The sequence below is a fragment of the Pagrus pagrus genome (genome assembly GCF_965226575.1).
Source record: "Pagrus pagrus genome assembly, chromosome: 2".
Lineage (NCBI taxonomy): Eukaryota > Metazoa > Chordata > Actinopteri > Spariformes > Sparidae > Pagrus > Pagrus pagrus.
Window position 1 is genome coordinate 18264186 of NC_140186.1, and position 18248 is coordinate 18282433.

At 41.7% G+C, this 18248-nt stretch overlaps 1 protein-coding gene across 3 annotated transcripts in view; it reads left to right on the forward strand.

The window, feature by feature from the left end:
• Positions 1 to 18248, forward strand: part of mast1a (microtubule associated serine/threonine kinase 1a) — a 74768-nt gene that overhangs the window by 49497 nt on the left and 7023 nt on the right. For all 3 annotated transcript variants that reach the window (XM_084381566.1, XM_084381567.1, XM_084381568.1), the window contains 14 exons: positions 552 to 761; positions 857 to 958; positions 4824 to 4956; positions 6765 to 6832; positions 7034 to 7110; positions 7711 to 7919; positions 9210 to 9348; positions 10639 to 10771; positions 11977 to 12142; positions 12575 to 12676; positions 14067 to 14189; positions 14343 to 14452; positions 15862 to 16025; positions 17823 to 18067. In XM_084381566.1, coding sequence (XP_084237692.1) covers positions 552 to 761; positions 857 to 958; positions 4824 to 4956; positions 6765 to 6832; positions 7034 to 7110; positions 7711 to 7919; positions 9210 to 9348; positions 10639 to 10771; positions 11977 to 12142; positions 12575 to 12676; positions 14067 to 14189; positions 14343 to 14452; positions 15862 to 16025; positions 17823 to 18067 — 1981 coding nt within the window. The remainder of the gene's footprint in view (positions 1 to 551; positions 762 to 856; positions 959 to 4823; positions 4957 to 6764; positions 6833 to 7033; positions 7111 to 7710; positions 7920 to 9209; positions 9349 to 10638; positions 10772 to 11976; positions 12143 to 12574; positions 12677 to 14066; positions 14190 to 14342; positions 14453 to 15861; positions 16026 to 17822; positions 18068 to 18248) is intronic.

The following is an 18248-nucleotide window of genomic DNA, read 5'->3' on the forward strand; positions in this document are numbered from 1 at the left end:
CGGTCAGCCATCAGGCATTGTGTCAGTGAGCCTCAGTGGCTCTATTCGGCATCGGACATCCCTTGTCGAAAGCTTCTGGGCTAATTGCAGTGCGGTTTCTCTTTAATTTTGCTTCTCTGCGTCTTGGCCGCTGCTTAAATCTTAACAACGGTTTGTATATCGGCAGAAAGGTATTTTCTTTCATGCAGGCGCAGAAGCTACAAGCTTCATGGCAGCCGGCTGTCATCTTTGCGGCGTGTTAAAGTGGAGCTCTTTGTCTGAGACACAGGAGACGTGAGGTGACGCAACAGTTGGCCTTCGATGCAGCTAGTTTATGGTGTCAGTTTGGTGTGTCAGGGCCTTAAGTTATAACATTATTACACAAAGGTTAATTGATATCAATAAACAGCTCTGGAGCCACATGACACACAGCCACAGAGGTAGTCATGGTGCCAGGTTGTTACAATCATGGGGAGAAATGTGATGAAATGACTGATATTTGACATGAAGTCTCTGACACTACATTAACTCCACGTGACGTGACACTAACTGACCGTCTTGTATTCAATCAGGCCACAGCTCAGATGGAGGAGAGGCTGGCAGAGTTCATCCACAACTACTGTCCAGAGAGCGTGCTGCCTCTGGCCGATGGGGTCCTCAGCTTCATCCACCACCAGGTAGCTGAGCTGGCCAGGGACTGCCTGACCAAATCACGAGAGGGCCTCATTACCAGCGTGTACTTCTGTGAACTGCAGGAGAACCTGGAGAAGCTGCTAAATGACGTGAGTTGTGGAGGCGGAGAGGAACGTAAAGGGATGCCTCAGTTCAAACTCTGCACATCTATAACTGACCCCTTCTGTCTCTCCTTTACCGTCAGGCTTATGAGCGCTCGGAGAGTTCGGAGCTCACCTTCGTAATCGAGCTGGTCAAAAAGCTCTTCATCATCATATCTCGTCCAGCCAGGCTCCTCGAGTGTTTGGTGAGTTCCATCCCTCGATCTGATAACGCAGTCGCACACACTGATAAGGATTCACCAAATGAGCATTTATTGAATCAAGATAAGATCGAGACAAGATCTTTTCTTTTTCTTTTTTTCTGAGTGTTTTTTTTTTTTTTTAACTTCCTGACTGTGTCCTACTTCATGTGTTGATAAAGTCTCCTGTCCTCCCACGCGGAGACGGAGGGTCAACTCCTTCACACTGCAATGGCATTAAAGAAGGAGCAGAACTGGGTCAGGCTGTCTACTGTGTATTCAGTCTGAAGTGATGAAACACAGGGTTTCTAAATGTGTCACAGCTGGAAGCTTTGCTGTCACTCTGCTTGTTTAAAAACCTTTTAACTTGCAATACAGACTATTTTAAATGTTATTTTCCCATCAACAGCAGTTTGGTGGGGTTTATTCAAAATAAAGGACATTTATTGATACACTTATACAAAGAAAGTAGTCTCTGTAATAAGATACCTGCATGTAATCTCATTAAAAACATGGTGCCCACATCTCTGTCTTAGCTCATTGCAGTATAGAAATCAAAAACCTTCAATCACGGCAAATTAGCAACATCAATATAGACCCACAGCAGGCACCTAACTACCCTTTGTGCCCGATGACTGTAACTCCATGGCTGCAGAAAAGAAAGAATAAACCATTCTCATATTCTCCCTCAGTATTTCAGACATGAGATAGAAGGAGAAAGCATTTGTAACAGAGAGAGTAAGATGTATACATACCAACACATTTAAGATGTGTTGATGAATGTACAGGCTCCTAGTGTCTTTTTTGCTCCGCATAAATTAAAATAATAATTTGATCTTTTAAGCTTTCCTCAGAAGGACTTGGATGTATTTTATCTTCCTGTTCTAACCACAAGAAAGTGACAAGTCTTTGTAAGAGGTTCATCAGGCGTTCCTCGGAGGGTTTCCTTCTCAGATCCTGTTTTTTTCCTTATGTTACAGGGGCACTCTTCTGATCTTGCACATGGAGTTCAGTGTACTCGCACGAGGAGTGCAACTGTGTGAAAACAGTTGTATAAGCACTTCTGTGGCTCTGGAAGGAGAATTACAAAGTCTCAGAAATAACCTTGATAATGTCAGAACATTTCTGTGACTTTGGCTGTAACCATCCTTTTTATAACATTTCTTTTGTGAGTCCCCGACTTACTCACATTCAGGGTCACTGAGGGAGGCATGGCTAGTCTGACCTTCATAGTTTTTGATCAAATAAATACTCAATATTAAACAGAGCTCCCTTGATTTCACACGCCAAAGCAATTAAAAACGTACACTGAACAGGTTCTGCAATATTACTGATAATTATGTGCTTAATTTAAATGGTCTGATTGATGTGATAATGAAGAATATACATTTCACTTCATTTCATAATACTGTGTAAATCAAGAGAAACTGAACCATGAACTAAATGAATCACAGGCTTTAAGATAAGAATTATAATGTGGTGCAATTAGTCCGATTCATTTTTCGTAGACTGTGTTAAGATTGGACTAGATGACCGTAACCTTTACTTCCTCCAGTCATCAGTTAAGCTGCTACGACTGAGCTCTGCTCTGTTTTCTCATTTAGCTCTGCCCCAGTCATCAATAATTCAGCTCCTTTTTTAAGCCTGTGAACAAAACTCTTTTATAAGCAGGAAGCCTGAGAGAATTTGTCATTTAGTAACACAGTTCAAAATATTACAAAACAGGGTGCACACAGTAGATATCCAATATGTCGGAGAGGATGGAGCATGTATCTAAAAGGACTTGCAAAAGACTTGCTATCATCAAAGGTTCTACATATGAGATTTTGTACATTAATATAGCAGTTGTTTGCTATGTAAAGTCATAGTGGAGTAATTGCGTCCTAAACAGAGATTGAACGTGTGTGTTATCATCCGAGCTTCTCTGTTCTTTGTTGTGGTACCCTCCACATTTTTTGAAGATACTAAGGCTGCATCTAAAAATCCAAACTTCACCACTATTGCAGACTTGCAGACTTTGTGGGAAGTCTAGGAAGGCTGTCCAAACCCTCAATTCATCCAGTCCACAAGGGCCCTCAAGCGAGTTAGCTATCTTGCGCTATATCGGTTGATTTTTTTAGCTAGCTACTATTAACTACTACTATTAAATTAGGTTACATGGATTCAGGTGACTTGGCAGATCAAAGATAGCTTCTTTACCAAGCTGATTGTTGCTTATGCACAGCGTGGAAAATCAGGGTTTGTTTTGATCTGCGATGCCGGTGCAGTAGTACGACATCTAGTGGCAGTGAATGTGTATATATAACCTTTAAATGATCATTTAACGTGGCAGCATTGGAGTCATAACATGTAGATGTGAAACTGCAGTACCTCTTCTAACTTATACATACTAATGTATGTGTGCACGTGCCTCCAGTAAATGTATTTTCACCCTCAGTTTCTTAATAAATGAGATATATAAATATATTATGCACAAGAGGTCACCGTTTTCTTTAAGCTCAGTACATCAGACATGCTGCACATCTCTGCAGCAGCAGAGTACACGCTCATTGCCACAGGATATTTTTCTAACTTAACTCAAAGCTGTAAAATATTCTCTCCACCTCCACCACTTGTCGGTCTTCTCAGCAGCACATCAGCTCAGCTGGGAGACGGAGCCGTGTCCTTGGCATATTGATATATACACTAACCCACTTCAACTTACTTAGTGTCTCTGTATACACTGGAGGATTAGCCATACCTGGATATCAGCGCCCTGATTGATGGCCTCACATGTTCGTCATTGGCGTTGTCCCTCCTCCCACCCTCCCGGCTCATCTTTCCGTTGCCAAGGCGACCGTCGGAAGGGGTCGATAGGGTCAGGCAGGATGTGGATGGGACTTAAGATCCTCACGGCCCTTAGGTTAGAGAGCAGAAGACACACGGAGATAAAAATGTTGTCCACGGCCGTAGAGTTCATTTAGCATTCAAGTCAGTCGCGAGGTCTGATTTGGTGAAAATGTCACACAGTCAGTAGGCTGTTAGCTGCAAGAATATTATCCTGCAGCCGGGCAAGCTATCAGAGAGGCAGGTTAATTCCCCCTCTCCGTACTCCCTCTTTTTTCTCTGGTCGAGGGGAGCAGATATGAGAGAGCAGGGGAGGAAGGAAATGATCCCGGCTGCCCCGGGCTCTGCTTTCTAATCAAAATGTTATTCCACCAACAGGAATGAAACTGAATCCCACAGGACATCACAAAAGACTTTCATTGGGGAAAAAAGGATGTTGCAAGAAAGCAATTTAAAGTTTGGAGGTGTATTAACACTGATTGTGTTTGTTTGACAACCCAATAGAGTTGGTCATGAATTTGCAGCAGGTTAAAGTAAATCCTATTTTTGTGATTATGAGGGGAGTGCAACTGGAATTACATGGATGCTGGTTGACACAATACAACATCAGTTCAGTGATGGTAATCATTTTATAGCTGTTATCTCTTTGTTACTGCTAACCAGGAAGTTCGTTATCTTGTGTCAGCTGCAGGGCTGGAAAAAATATATTTGTATATATTTGTAATATGTTATCAACACATTGGCACCAATAGTAGCCCCCAGATACTAGATTTTTAATGATAATGCAATATCAATATTTGTGAATATAACAAAAATCAGATAACAAAAATATGGTGAAATATAAATATTTGATGATAAGCCACAAGGTGTGTCTTCTTTTGTGTTGATTTTCAAATGACAGTTATCTGTTGTTGAGATCTCATTATAGTAAATATTTTAGTATTCAAATGTACCTTTTGAAGTACATTTGAATACTACATTTGAACTCTTTCGACTGGCAGTGGATCTTCAGCCATGACAGTTTTTTTTTCTTCTCCAACAACAGGAGTTCAACCCTGAAGAGTTTTACCATCTGCTGGAGGCAGCGGAGGATCACGCCAAGGAGGGACAACTGATGAAGGCGGACATCCCTCGATACATCATCAGCCAGCTGGGGCTGACCAGAGACCCGCTGGAGGGTAAGAAAGAGTTAGAGACAAATCACATATCGAACAATCAAACAGAAAACATTCAAAAGGAACAGTTCATAGTCAGGTGAGAAGTCGGACACAGATCTCATATCTGCGTGTTAAAAACAGAGCTGTAGCCAGGAGGTGATTAGCTTAGCTTAGCACTGAAAGCAGTGGAAAACAGCTATCTTAGCTCTGTCCAAAGTGAAAAACTCATACCAACACCTCTAAAGCTCCCTGACGTTCTTTGTTTACTCAATACACAAACAGTAAGGTAAGAATGACAGTTTTGAGGAAAGTTATGCTAGTTTGTCCAGAAGCTAAGCTAAGCTAATCACCTCCTAAACAGTTGCAATGGCAGTCCTAGCTAAGTTAAACTGTAGACTGAAGGTCAAGTTAACCGCAATAATTCAACACACAGGTGCAGAGAAGAGTTAGCTGTTTGTGTGTGTAACATTAGCTAACCGCGAGCTAGTAGCCTGTCTTTCTAAAAACTTATTTTCCTGGACATGTTACAGAAGCATGTCTCATCAGTTCCCCTTGTTGACAAGCTTTTACACAAAAAATGCTACATTTTGTATTTTTTCAATAGGAACATTTTTCTTTCATCCAATTTCTGACAGTTGGTTAATTCATGCAGGAAGCGAAGGCTCTTTGAACGGCCAGGCTCTCATTCTGAGTGTCAGATTGGATTTATGAACTTAATTGACAGACATGAGACTGTGTTTTGTTTCATTCTCAGCAAAACAACCATGAGGTTTATTTCCCAAAACTTTCAACCGTTCTTTTCAGCTCCTTTAAGTTAGTGTTGTCCCACTTAGCAACAATTTAAAATTGCCTGTTTGAGTGCAGTTGACTTAAGCTATCGATCAGCCTAACTGGACGTGCAGCATGAGGATGTGGGAGATGTAGAGTTTTGATTGGTTGGATCATTAGCTGGCTGGTGGAGCGGTGACATCACTTTCATTAATCATCAAACTCGGCCCTCAAACTCACAGCTCTCATTCGCATCAGCTCAGCCGCTCTCAGTCTGATCCATCAGGAGATGTTTGTTAGCTGATGGGTTAAATGATCCGGAGTGACTCTACTCGATAAACTGCTGCGGTTTTTACTCCTGAAATCATGAAAAATAAGGGCCTGCTAGGCCTTGCTCTGTTAATTTCAGCTCTCAATGTGCCACTTGATAACTTGATCTTGCACTTTTCTTTGCACCTTCATTGTCATGCAGAGACACACATGCACACCCACGTAGCTGCATGCACGGCCACACTTGCACACTCTCTTTTCTCTTCTTGGTTCCTCATAGAGACAAGATCAGTTGTTTTCAGCGTCAAACACAAACCGGCAGAATATAAGATTGTCAGCTCAGTGACTTTTATTTTAAATTATGTTAAAATGTACAGAGGGGCTTTGTAAAGGCTTTGCGAAGTTAATTGCCATTCTATTATTCCCCTGCTTTAACAAAACAGTGCTATAATCAGTGTATTCTAGCAGCTGTCACATACAAGAGTGGAAGAACACTGGAAATTAGCTGCCAGTGCTGCTGGAGGAGGGAGGGAGTACAAAGTGAGAGCTGAAGGAGACAAGTCAGTTTTAATAGGAAGAAGCTATTTTAATTCTCGTGTTTTTCTTTCTGTGATCTGACGGGTTCAGCTGTTTTTTTAAACTTGAATAGCTGTTTTGTTAAAGACGTCTGAGCAGCTGAAAATGTTTTATCTGCTCACAGCGGCGTGGGAGGCCCGGCGTTTTAGCATGAAAAAAATTCTCTTTTCATTCTGACACCAGGTTTGCTTGTTAAAAAATATGTTTCTCAACAGAAATCGTGAGCCTGGACAGCTACGACAGTGAGGGTCCACACACTCCAGAGACCGATGACTCGGCAGAGGTGATTTGATCAAATCAACACAAACAGATCTGTGTTCACACGTGTTCACATGCAGTTTACACACAACAACTCAAACACACACACACACACACTCAGCCAAATCCTCAAAGAAAGAATGACATTTCCACATTCGAACATTTCCTTTCAACAGCCTTTGTGTTGATTTTAATTTTAGTTTTGAAATGTTGAATGTGTCACCAGGGAAAAGGAAGAGCCATTAAACCACCGTGTGAAGAAGATTTTCAGAGCATTAAACTGATCAGCAACGGAGCTTATGGGTAAGAAATGGATTGAAACCTCAGCGATCTTTTATAGAACTGAAATCCCGAGTTAAGATTCATTCAACCTACTCTTTTGTCAACAGTCAGCAGTCATGCTTAATATCGTATTTCTCATGCAAGATTCAAATACACATTGTTTTCACCAATAGTGGCTCCAGGTGATATCTTATTATATTTTCAACGTAATTTTCAACTAAATAACTAAGTACAGACACTTCATTTGTAAACAAAAACTTGTGGCCTCCTCCTGTTGCTGCATTTAAGATCAGTTTACTTAAAGCTGGCAGGAGGCCACTGCAGCTGTGAGCCTGCATTATTTCCTCATTATCTGCCTGCGTGTGAGAAAAAGGATATTTCTGAGGGAGGCATCAAAAATTCAGCTCAGGATTGAGAAAACTCAAAGGTCTCTTGCTTGGGGCTTGACATTTTGTGCCGGAGGATTTTAAGTCTTAATATCCACTCAGCCACACTGTGTGAAATTCATATGTAGAAGCAGATGGAGTGTCTTTTCTATTCTCAGACCCCTTCCCTCCATACTTCATCTTAGCACCAGATGTCCCCTCAGTTTTCATTCTTCTGCCTCGCCTCTCTCTGCAGCGCCGTCTACCTGGTGCGCCACAGAGAGACGCGTCAGCGTTTTGCCATGAAGAAGATCAACAAGCAGAATCTGATCCTGAGGAACCAGATCCAGCAGGCGTTCGTAGAGAGAGACATCCTCACCTTCGCAGAGAACCCGTTCGTCGTCTCCATGTTCTGCTCCTTTGAGACGCGCAGGCACCTGTGCATGGTCATGGAGTATGTCGAGGGTAAGGAAGTCTGGTTTTATTACTCTGAAGGTGGATTCAAATTGAAAGGATATTACGGATTCATGAGACCACTCTGAATGGGTGACTTGCTCTTTTCTTTTCCTGTTTGCCCTTCATTTTTCTGTGTCAGGAATCTGAGGAAATGTGAAATCAGGTTTCTGTCTGGATTTTAAAACACACTTTCAGCCTTTTCTCACTGGCTCCTATTTCCTGATGTAGCAGGAGGAAGTTTGTTTCTTTTGAATCTTTTGTCTGACTGCTCTTGCCCTGATCTTACCAGCTTTGCACTTTTTGCTCTAAGTGGTTATGACCTCAAAGTTTAAGCTCTCATTTCATCTATTTAACTCTGGTTAAAGTATCAGCTCAACACCTGAAAAGCAAATGATGCTTTTCTCTGCTCAGATTCAGGAAATGAAAGCAATACGGGGGTGTATAATCATTCGCTTACATTTCCAGAGGGGCAGATGAGACTCTTATTTCACTATCACAGTGATTCTCAAGCATAAAAGTCAAACAAGGTCAGTGGATTTGCACTGCTGCTCCTCGTCTTCCTCTCCGCTGTGCTGGATTTTGTTGAGGGCGGCTCAGGACAGCTCTTATGTTGGTGCACAGACACACTGAGGCATGAAGGGTAGTCGTGAGTGAGTCATGTATGATGACACTGCCAAATGTGGTTCAGTGGGTGCAAAAGGTGGATTAAAGCCAGGAGAAAGAATATGAACTCTAAAAATAAAGTGTTTATACCTGTTGATAACCGCAGGTACGTCACAAAAATAGGAATATTGTTAATTGTTGTTACTTACGTATTATGATGCCATATTCTTGCTCATCAGAAGATCAGATTACGTCATCCTTCAGCCTAATTCTTAACACAGACTTACAATTGTACAATTATATATAAGACTGAGGCAAAAAAAAAACGATTGTTGTGTGTGATTATGATATGTTATTTATACAATCTTACTTTGACATGTACATGACCCTAGACCCAGAATCTGGACTAGACATGTGATTTTCCTGCTGGTTATGTCGGGGTATTGCAGATCAGAATAATATGTGTTGCCTGGCGTCAGTCCTCTCCACTACTGGCGTGATCTTGTCTTCTAAAAGATATTTGGTCCTTGGCTTTTCCCGACTAAACCCTCGTTTGTGCTGCATTATATAAAAAAAATTGCAAGGCATTTCCTGTCACTTAACTGAGAACGTCTTCATAGATGAGGCCCCTGCAGACTTTCTGTGCTTTTTTCAGTTGTTTCTCAGTAACAGTAACTTTTGTTTCTGTGTCCTCAGGTGGTGATTGTGCCACTTTGTTGAAGAACATCGGGGCTCTGCCTGTGGAGCTGGCGAGAATGTACTTTGCTGAGACTGTTTTAGCGCTGGAATACCTGCACAACTACGGTATCGTCCACAGAGACCTCAAACCTGACAAGTGAGCTGCATTAATCCATATTTTTTATATTAACGCTGGTTCAGATGACTCTGTGTAATGTGAGAGGGGTTGCCTTAACACCCAACTGCAGTTCCTCTCAGCTCTAACAAGCATTTTCTCTCATTGTTGTGGTTTTACAGCCCGCAGCTTTACTGTGTTGGTTCACTCTCACCATTCTCATGAGCCATGTTCAATTCAACAAAAAACTCCGCAAGTACTGTAGCACAGATATGCTTAAAGAAATGTAAAAAGAAAATACAGAAATAATTAAGTCTGTGAAAAATAAATAGGGGAGAAAATGCAAAGGGAAAGTAGTACAGAAATAAATATATAGATGAATAAATACATAAATTTAAAGGTGCTATATGTAAATTTACTCCACAACACCAGTGTTCGGCTGTTTTGCTTCTTCTGCTGCCTTTTATTTATTTGCTGCCAAACATGGTTTCTCGCCCCTCGAAGGCCCTACTTCTTCATCCTCTAATGTTGGACTGAAGACAGATTAGACGCTGCAGTAACTCACTATCGTCTCTTCAAGTTCAAATTGGTACTACAAGACAGGACGGGCAGAGGCTAGCTGATTAGCATGCTAACTTCAAGAGAGAAAAGAGAAATATCAATTCATGTCACGTTTTATAAATGGCTAAATTTGTTTTAAATATTAATCTACATTTTATGGCATATTAATTCATTTATTGAGTCATTACTTATTTCTTTTATTTCTTTTTGATTTTGGCACTTTATGTCCTCCATATGTGTAGTGATAATACAGTATGTCATTGTCTGTGATTTCTCTGCTGCCCCAAGTGGCCAAAGATCAGTTAATGCTGCTCTGAAATTCCTGTATGGTGTCAAGACAGACATACCAGTGACCACTGGTAAAAAATAAAAAATAAAAAATAAAAGGCAAACTGTTTAAATAGGTCAGAAGATATGAAATATTGCAAAACATTTGATCAGCCAGATCTGTCATGGCAAAGGTAGCGGTGGTAAAATCTAGTGGTGGTCTCAGATTTATTTACCACTTAATACGATTGTGGCTCAGGTCTATTCTGGTCCACAGATTGCACAGAGAGAAACTCTACCAAAATATCAACTAAAACACTGATGTGCTCTGTGCATTCATCTGCATCTCTCTCGTGTCTCCATGTCTCCACCCTGGTACTCTTCCCGTTGCTGCAACCAATCGAAAACATGTGACGATGAAAAATTAGCACGTACTTCATTATATCTGGATTTTATTGCTAAAAAAGTCATATTGTTTAATGTCTGTTTTCTGTCTCCATGCAGTCTACTGATCACCTCCATGGGACACATCAAGCTCACAGACTTCGGCTTATCAAAGATGGGTCTAATGAGCCTCACCACCAACCTGTATGAAGGACACATTGAGAAAGATGCCAGAGAGTTCCTCGACAAGCAGGTACAGCATGTTAACTAGGCTTTTGGACATTAATTGCAGCACTTCATTACCTCATTATCAAAGCAGAAAGGCTTCGGACATTTATTCAACAGCTGTATGAATGAGACGAGTGTAATGCAAAATTAGTGTCTCTCTAAGATCGGATGTGTGGTGGATGAACGGGCGACTGGCATTTACAGCATCTTTAATCTTCTCCAGCCATGCGTGTCAACCTGCCAAGTCATCCGGCAAAGTCAATAATCTCTAAATAAAGACATTGCATTACAGTGCTTCCTGTGATGTCTGAATGAGTGAATCATTAATGCCCCCCATCTCCATCACAATACCATGTTGTAATTACTGTTATTGTTCTGAATTAAACCAGTCATAATCAGTCAGATTGGCCCGTGTGTCCTCCAGCTCGTCTGGGTGGAAGCAGACATCTGTTTGTCTGCCAGTAATCAACACACATCTGCTGATGAAACAGAACCAGGGCTTCGCTCTTCACCATTCTAGCGGAGATTTTGATTACGAGATTGTTTCTCGTTCGCTCGATAATGATGTCTGGGTTGTGTAAGACAGCATGCGCATGTGTAACCACTCACACATGCACAGACACAAGAACACTTTCCGACCTCCTGAACAACACATGCATATGATAATTAAAATTAAACCTTGGACATGTAAATGAACAGTTTCCTCTAGTATTGAAAGGTTTGTTGGTCCACATTAAAAAGCAATTTCCCACTTACCACAGGTGAAATGTAGCCGTGCAAATGTTCTGAAATCTCTGCCTCTGAGACTTCTGCTGCCATACTGAGGACATTATTACATTTTTTTGGAGCTTTCAGCATTAACAAATGACATTTGAAACTGACTCAGCAGTCATGTCTTTATACAGAAACAAGTTCCCAGTTATTACTGAAAGGTCCGCAGAGGTTGCTGTGAACAGTTTGCAGTTTCGAGTTACTCATCAGTCTAAATAATCTGAATTCTCAGCGATGGATCTCAAATAAATCCAAAACTATCTGATTGGCTTGTTAACTCAGAATGAGCAGAATAATGCCAAATGTTATACATGAGGCTGGTTTCCTGTTTATCTTCTTAAAAGGAGAAAGTTTCTCTGTGCCTACTTTAAATCTGAATTTAACATGTGTACATACAAATAGTTCATTGAACTTTCTTCTTCTGTCTTGCCTTCCTTCCATCTTCTCTCCGTCACTCAGGTATGTGGTACTCCAGAGTACATCGCTCCAGAGGTGATTCTCCGTCAGGGCTACGGAAAGCCGGTGGACTGGTGGGCGATGGGCATCATCCTCTATGAGTTCCTGGTCGGCTGTGTGCCTTTTTTCGGAGACACTCCGGAGGAGCTGTTTGGACAGGTCATCACAGGTTAGGAAAACATAAATTACTCTACCTTTCTAGGATTACACGTTTTCAGCTATCAAAATCAAACCACAGTATGTTTCCATTCAACTGGGTTTCGGAGTTAGTGTCTTTTTTTTATAGTAAGTGGTTATGGTAAGTGTTCTTAGCTATTTTAGGACTGCCACAGAGCTGTGTACTGTATGCTTTAGGATCAGTGTTCAAGATGAACTGTTACTATTCTTTTATATACTCTGCGTCTCAAGCATGTGACGTAGTTTAAGTTTTTCAGCCTTAATATTTGAAATACAGCTGCAAGTAAACTGGTTTCTCAGATGTTTCATATTTATTTTCTTCCCTGGTATTGGGGGGATTTTTTTTCAGTAGTTAGTATTATTTTACAGTTTCTTCCTTCCTTGTTGTTCTGACCCTTTGCTCTCTCTTTATTGTCTCTGTTAGATGATATAGTTTGGCCAGAAGGCGATGATGCCTTGCCTGCAGATTCCCTGGCCCTCATCTCTGCCCTGCTGCAGACCAACCCTCTTGTGAGGTTGGGTACAGGTACTAACTTTGGCATTTACTTCATTATCACAGCTCCAATCTACATTCATTTGCATTCACTGTCGATTAAGACAAACTATAAAGTTAACTCAACGCGACTTAATCCATGTGTTCATCCATTTTATGCTGCTTATTAGGGGCTGGTTTATGGCTGCAGCAGGCTAAGCAAGATACTGTAGTCTAGATGCCTAGTCTCCCCAGAAGCATACTCTTGGGGGATCCCGAAGTGTTCAAATGCCAGAAAGAGAGATATATATGAGACATAGTTCATAATACATAATATATATTCCAGCATGTTCTGGGTCTCTCCTAACCTGACATGCCAGATGGTTTGTCTCCGAAAAAAACATCTGGAAAGGTGCCACCAGAAATTGTTTGGAAAAGGGCAAACACTTTGAAAAGATACTTGGCAGGTGATTGGAGAAAACCATCTGTTTATCACCGTCTACACGGAGACAACAGTGGGAGAGCGCTACCACCAGCGGAGCCCGTTGTTATATCAAACTCTTGCTGAAGTCAGGAGAGGAGCAAGAACATATTTTCCATCAAGAAAGCCCTTAGTGCTGCTCTTTGCTCTTGTTATATGAAATGTACTCTCCAGTTCTGATATAGCTTATGCTATAGCAGCTATGCTAACCTCTTTAGGAGCCGACGTTTTGCTTTCAAATGAACAGTCGCTTCCCTTGCCATCAAATCTAAACCACGCTTGAAGCTGCCGTCTCTAGCTCCCAGTTGTTCCTCAAAGGATGCTTATTGGTTCAACCACTGTGTGTTCGGCTACAAGCGCATGACTTGATGCCTGGCAAGATGGGTTCTCAAGATCACATGATTACGTCCTTATCAGACTACTGAACCAGCTCAACCGCCTCCTTTCAGTGTTAAAGAGCAGTCGCTCTACGCTGAGCTCCTTACACTATCTCTACGGGTAAGCCCAGCCAAGCTATGATGGAAACTTATTTTGGCTGCTTGTATCCACAATCTCACTTTTTCTGACTGTATACAACTGGAGTCATTTTTCTTGCTACTTGATAAACTTGACTATTTACTCTATTTTTCACTCTATTTTGGGTTTCCACCAACCCCTGCAGGATATATCTGACTTTTAACAGATGCTAAACCAGCTAGTTGCTAAATTTATCTGTCTGGTTTTTCGCTGCTGGGCAGGTAGGGTGCAGTGGGTCTTCAGAGCTTTTTCACTGGGAAAAATCGCCTCGTACGTCTGAAAACAACACTAATGAGAGCCGTGAGACTGCAGACTGGAAAACCAAAACACTGAGCTGAAAGTCACTAAAATGCTCTTTCCAACTGAGGGGTTTGGTTGGGTTTGGGTTTGTCGTGTACTGTCCATGTTGAATGAGGCTGACAGGTTGTGTGGTTCACCTGCCTCCAGGTGGAGCGTTTGAGGTGAAGCAGCACTCGTTCTTCACAGAGCTGGACTGGAACACTTTGCTGAGACAGAAGGCAGAGTTCATCCCTCACCTGGAGTCAGAGGAGGACACCAGCTACTTCGATAGTACGTTTGGATTTATGTGTCTGTGAAGTACAGCACTTACATCAATATTAGGTTTATGGGTTGTGCAATCATTTTCTGGCACCGCTCTGTTCAGAAATGCACATTTTATGTTCAACTGACAGCTCTTATATTTCATCTCCCTCCCCCCGCCAGCCCGCTCGGATCGTTACCATCACATCAATACGTACGACGAGGATGACACCAATGACGATGAACCTGTAGAGATCAGACAGTTCTCTTCCTGTTCTCCTCGCTTCAGCAAGGTCTGACTTTACCCTCTCTCCTCTTTCATCTGTCTCCCAGCCTCGCTGTCATTTGACTCTGTTTTTCTCTCACTGTGTCAATCTGTTGTATTTGTCATTTTATTTGAAAGGAGAAAAGGGTCTGAGACAATTAAAACAAGGTCTTACTGTGCAGAGAGAGGCACCTGGAGCCTGGACTCAGGTCTCAGAAAATCATACTGGGCTGTTGCACCATTTCTTTTTATTCCTCTTGTCTCTGATTTCTATTTTCAGCCTCTCAGAGGCTCACCTTTAATGCCTTTTGCTCTACCTTTCAACAGATGTGTGTTTAATGACCCAGACAATCACTCCTCCCTGTTTTCCCCCTTCTACTCTTTCCATCTCTTTTAATTCAGATCTGTGAGTCTCTCTCTCGTCTCAGTGTGCCAGCGTGTTTCTTTTTCTGTCACGCTCTCGGGTGGGATTTTCTCACCTCATGCTGCCTTTTCTTCTTCCTCTGTCGACTCTCCCACTTCCATCCTCTCTCACTAGCTCTGTCTTTCCATCTGCCCTCCCTCTGTCTTTCACCTGGTCCATCCTCTCACGTTTGGGTTGTGAAGTCGTGAAGGAGCTCTTCAGAAAATCAAAAGAGCCATTTTTAGGGGCCAGTTTCAATTAAATTGGAGATGTGTTTGAAGTTACAGTCGAGGGCTTTCGAGCGCTCGAGCAAAGGCCTCTGCTGAATACGCACACATAATGAGGTCTGCAGTTAACACACGCGTATCTGATGCTTCATTAGTTATTAATGTAGAACTGCAGTGATTAGTCACGATTGGTCCATGGTAGGAAATTAACTAGCAACTATTTTGACAAGTAATCATTTGATATTTTTTGTTCTCAATTAAACTAGATTTTATTTTTTATGATTTTATTATACTATGATATATTCGTACCAATACTATGTTATATTTTATCTTATATGTTAGGCTGTGTTGTTGCCCTGTCTTATATATTATATCATACAACTGGCCTAAGTTATTTATTTTGCCATTTAAACATTTTTTATGTCATAGAAATGTATATTAAAAAGAAAACGCCATGTTAAATGTGCAGTTAAAACAAAACACAGCTAAAAACCAAACTACACAGATAGCTGGCGCAAGAGAGACAAATTCTGCCAAAGGTAGCCTGAGGTAGCCACAGCTAACATTTTCTAAAGCAATTTGTATGTTGACAAATATATCAATTTGGCAGAAGCTAAATCCAGTCATGGCTAATAAAAACAGCTAAATAGTCCTGCTAAAAAGCCAACTAGCCTGAAACAAACAAAGAAAATATAAGTGATTACAGCTAACAAATAGCCATCACCCTCCTCTCACCAGCTGTATTTTCCAGAGCTGTTAATGACTAACAGACCAAATGGTTATTGATCCGACTGTGTCCCCCTGCAGGTGTACAGCAGCATGGAGCATCTATCTCAGCTGGAGCAGAAAGCTACGACCTCTGTGTCCCGTCGGGAGCACAAGGGCCCGCGGGAGGACAAGGTGACCAAGAGAGAGAGTCTGGGCAGCTTCAGCATGAGAGACAAGAGCTGGAGGACCGGATCCCCCGAAATGTGAGTAGAGGGCTTTATTGAATGATTGCTTTGAGAGGCGTGTTTGTGATTTTTGTTTGGAAGTGAGGTGGCATGTTTGCCTCAGATAGCACTGAGTCAGAAGGTTCCCTGTAGGTTCTTCTCTTTTTTAGCAGCCTAGCTGCCACACACCTCAGCGTGCCCGAATAACGGCTTTCATCCTCACTGACACAAATTCTGACACTTCTTGTATAAAAAGAACTTTGTGCGAGTGCGAGTTCACACCGACTCTGAGATAACAACAGATCCCACCGCTCCGAAGTTTAGAAAACTAGGAGAGGAAAATGTCCCACAGAAACCCAAAGTGTGTCAGTTTTTTTTCATAAGTTGTTGATAAATAATTCAAATGTAGTGCTTTTGTCTTACTAAAAGTGCGTCATTTTCCATAGTTCAGGACTATTGAATGCAGGTGATGTAGTGCTGTCCCTCAATAGTGAAATTGTTATTAGCTCACAGTTATTAGCAGACATGAAGAGACCGCTCATTATCAGTTTTTAGCCCACCCAAATGAAAAATTTACTCTCATCTTGGGTCTCGATTCATTAAATATAATTCTGCTCTGTTATTATGCTCGTCATGCTCTGAGGCAGCTTACAAAGTCTTCAACCTGCCGGGTCCAGACTACATATTATTAACTGACACATTGCTGATTGAGAGCACACAGCAGAAACAGATAACTCTATTTCACCTCCATCTTTAGAAAGCATATGTCTGGTTTTCAATTCGTATGTAAAATACAAATCAATCGTTCATACATTCTGTTTTCATTATGGTTAGAAGATGTGATAAGGCGGAGGTGGCTCATCATTTATTACCCTGCATATTGGATTTTTATCTTCTTCCATATCTAGTGTGAATTATCAGTATCTGGCAGCTATGATTGCTTTTAGACTGCAGTTCATTACATTCAGTCATTTCCTTAATTAAAGGGGCCCTGTGGAGTTTTTAATGTCAACAAACAAAAGCTATGTTAACATTCAGCGTTACTCACCAAAACAAATTGTGTTAATCATTGAGCTTTTTAACAAATGTGTTGAATGTATTTACCTCCTCATGTGCAAAGCCATTTTTTATATACATCCATTTTTTCAACAAGCCGTCTTCTTCGTCTGTTCTGCTTTTGCCAGCGTCTTGCAATATATCATGGCACATTACCACCACCTGTTGATCGCTGAAATAGTGTGACACATTGACAGTACGTGTGTCCTCATGTGCATGCACAACACAAATCATTACCTCATCAGACCATTTGTGCATTTCCATATGTTATTTTTTTCTGTGTTACTACATGGCAGACATTCATGATCCTCAGAGGATAAATTCTGCTCCCCTGACTTCTTCTGGTTCCACCATGAAGTTAAACATTCTGGTTTTAAGTTAAATGTAAAACATATTTTAGCTTACTATTTAGCTGCAATAGAGAAAGATTGGGATCTGGAAGTGGCTGGTATTATTCCTGTACTGTGAAAACAGGCTGAAAAAAGTTTGATCAAATTGAAAAACTGGGCAGTGCTGTTCATCGTCTGTTTCTCTCCTAAAATGTTTTCAAAAACATATTTTAGTGAGCTGTTTAGAATACAATATTATTTCCTGTTTCAAAATGGAAGTGTGAACATAGTAAACATAACACCTACTATTTATGGGCATTTTAACATTATCATTGTGAGCATGTGGGCAGGCTGGTTAGCATTTAGCTCAAAGCACCGCTGTGCATAAGTACATCCTGACTGAGACACTGTTTGGATTCTCTTATGTGACTGTTTCTGTGTCTCCTCACAGGAAGCGCCTGTCTTGTTCAGAGTCCCTCTACATGGAGGGGGATGCGAGCCCTCCCCTTGGTGCTCGCCGACGCTTCTCAGCACTGATGGACACACATCGCTTCGCCTCACCACAAGACGGCGAGCCAGACTTCCTGTCCCGTCAGGTGCCCATCAAGGTCCGTGGAGCCTCGCTGGACGGGACCAGCATCCCCTCCCCGAGCCTCCTGGAGCAGAGGAGCAGTCTGAAGGAGATCAACGGGGCAGGTGTGTTAGCAGGGGGAAGTCTCCGAGGTAGTGAGAGGTTGTGAAGGCAGAGAGGGCAAATGGGAAGGTGATGAAGAATAAATCAGACAGAGACAGCAAGGGGGGGTAAGAGCAGAGGAAGCAGCCTGTAACACCTCATTAGATGGCTACTGCTGAGGGAGTGGGCAGCTGGACAATTCTT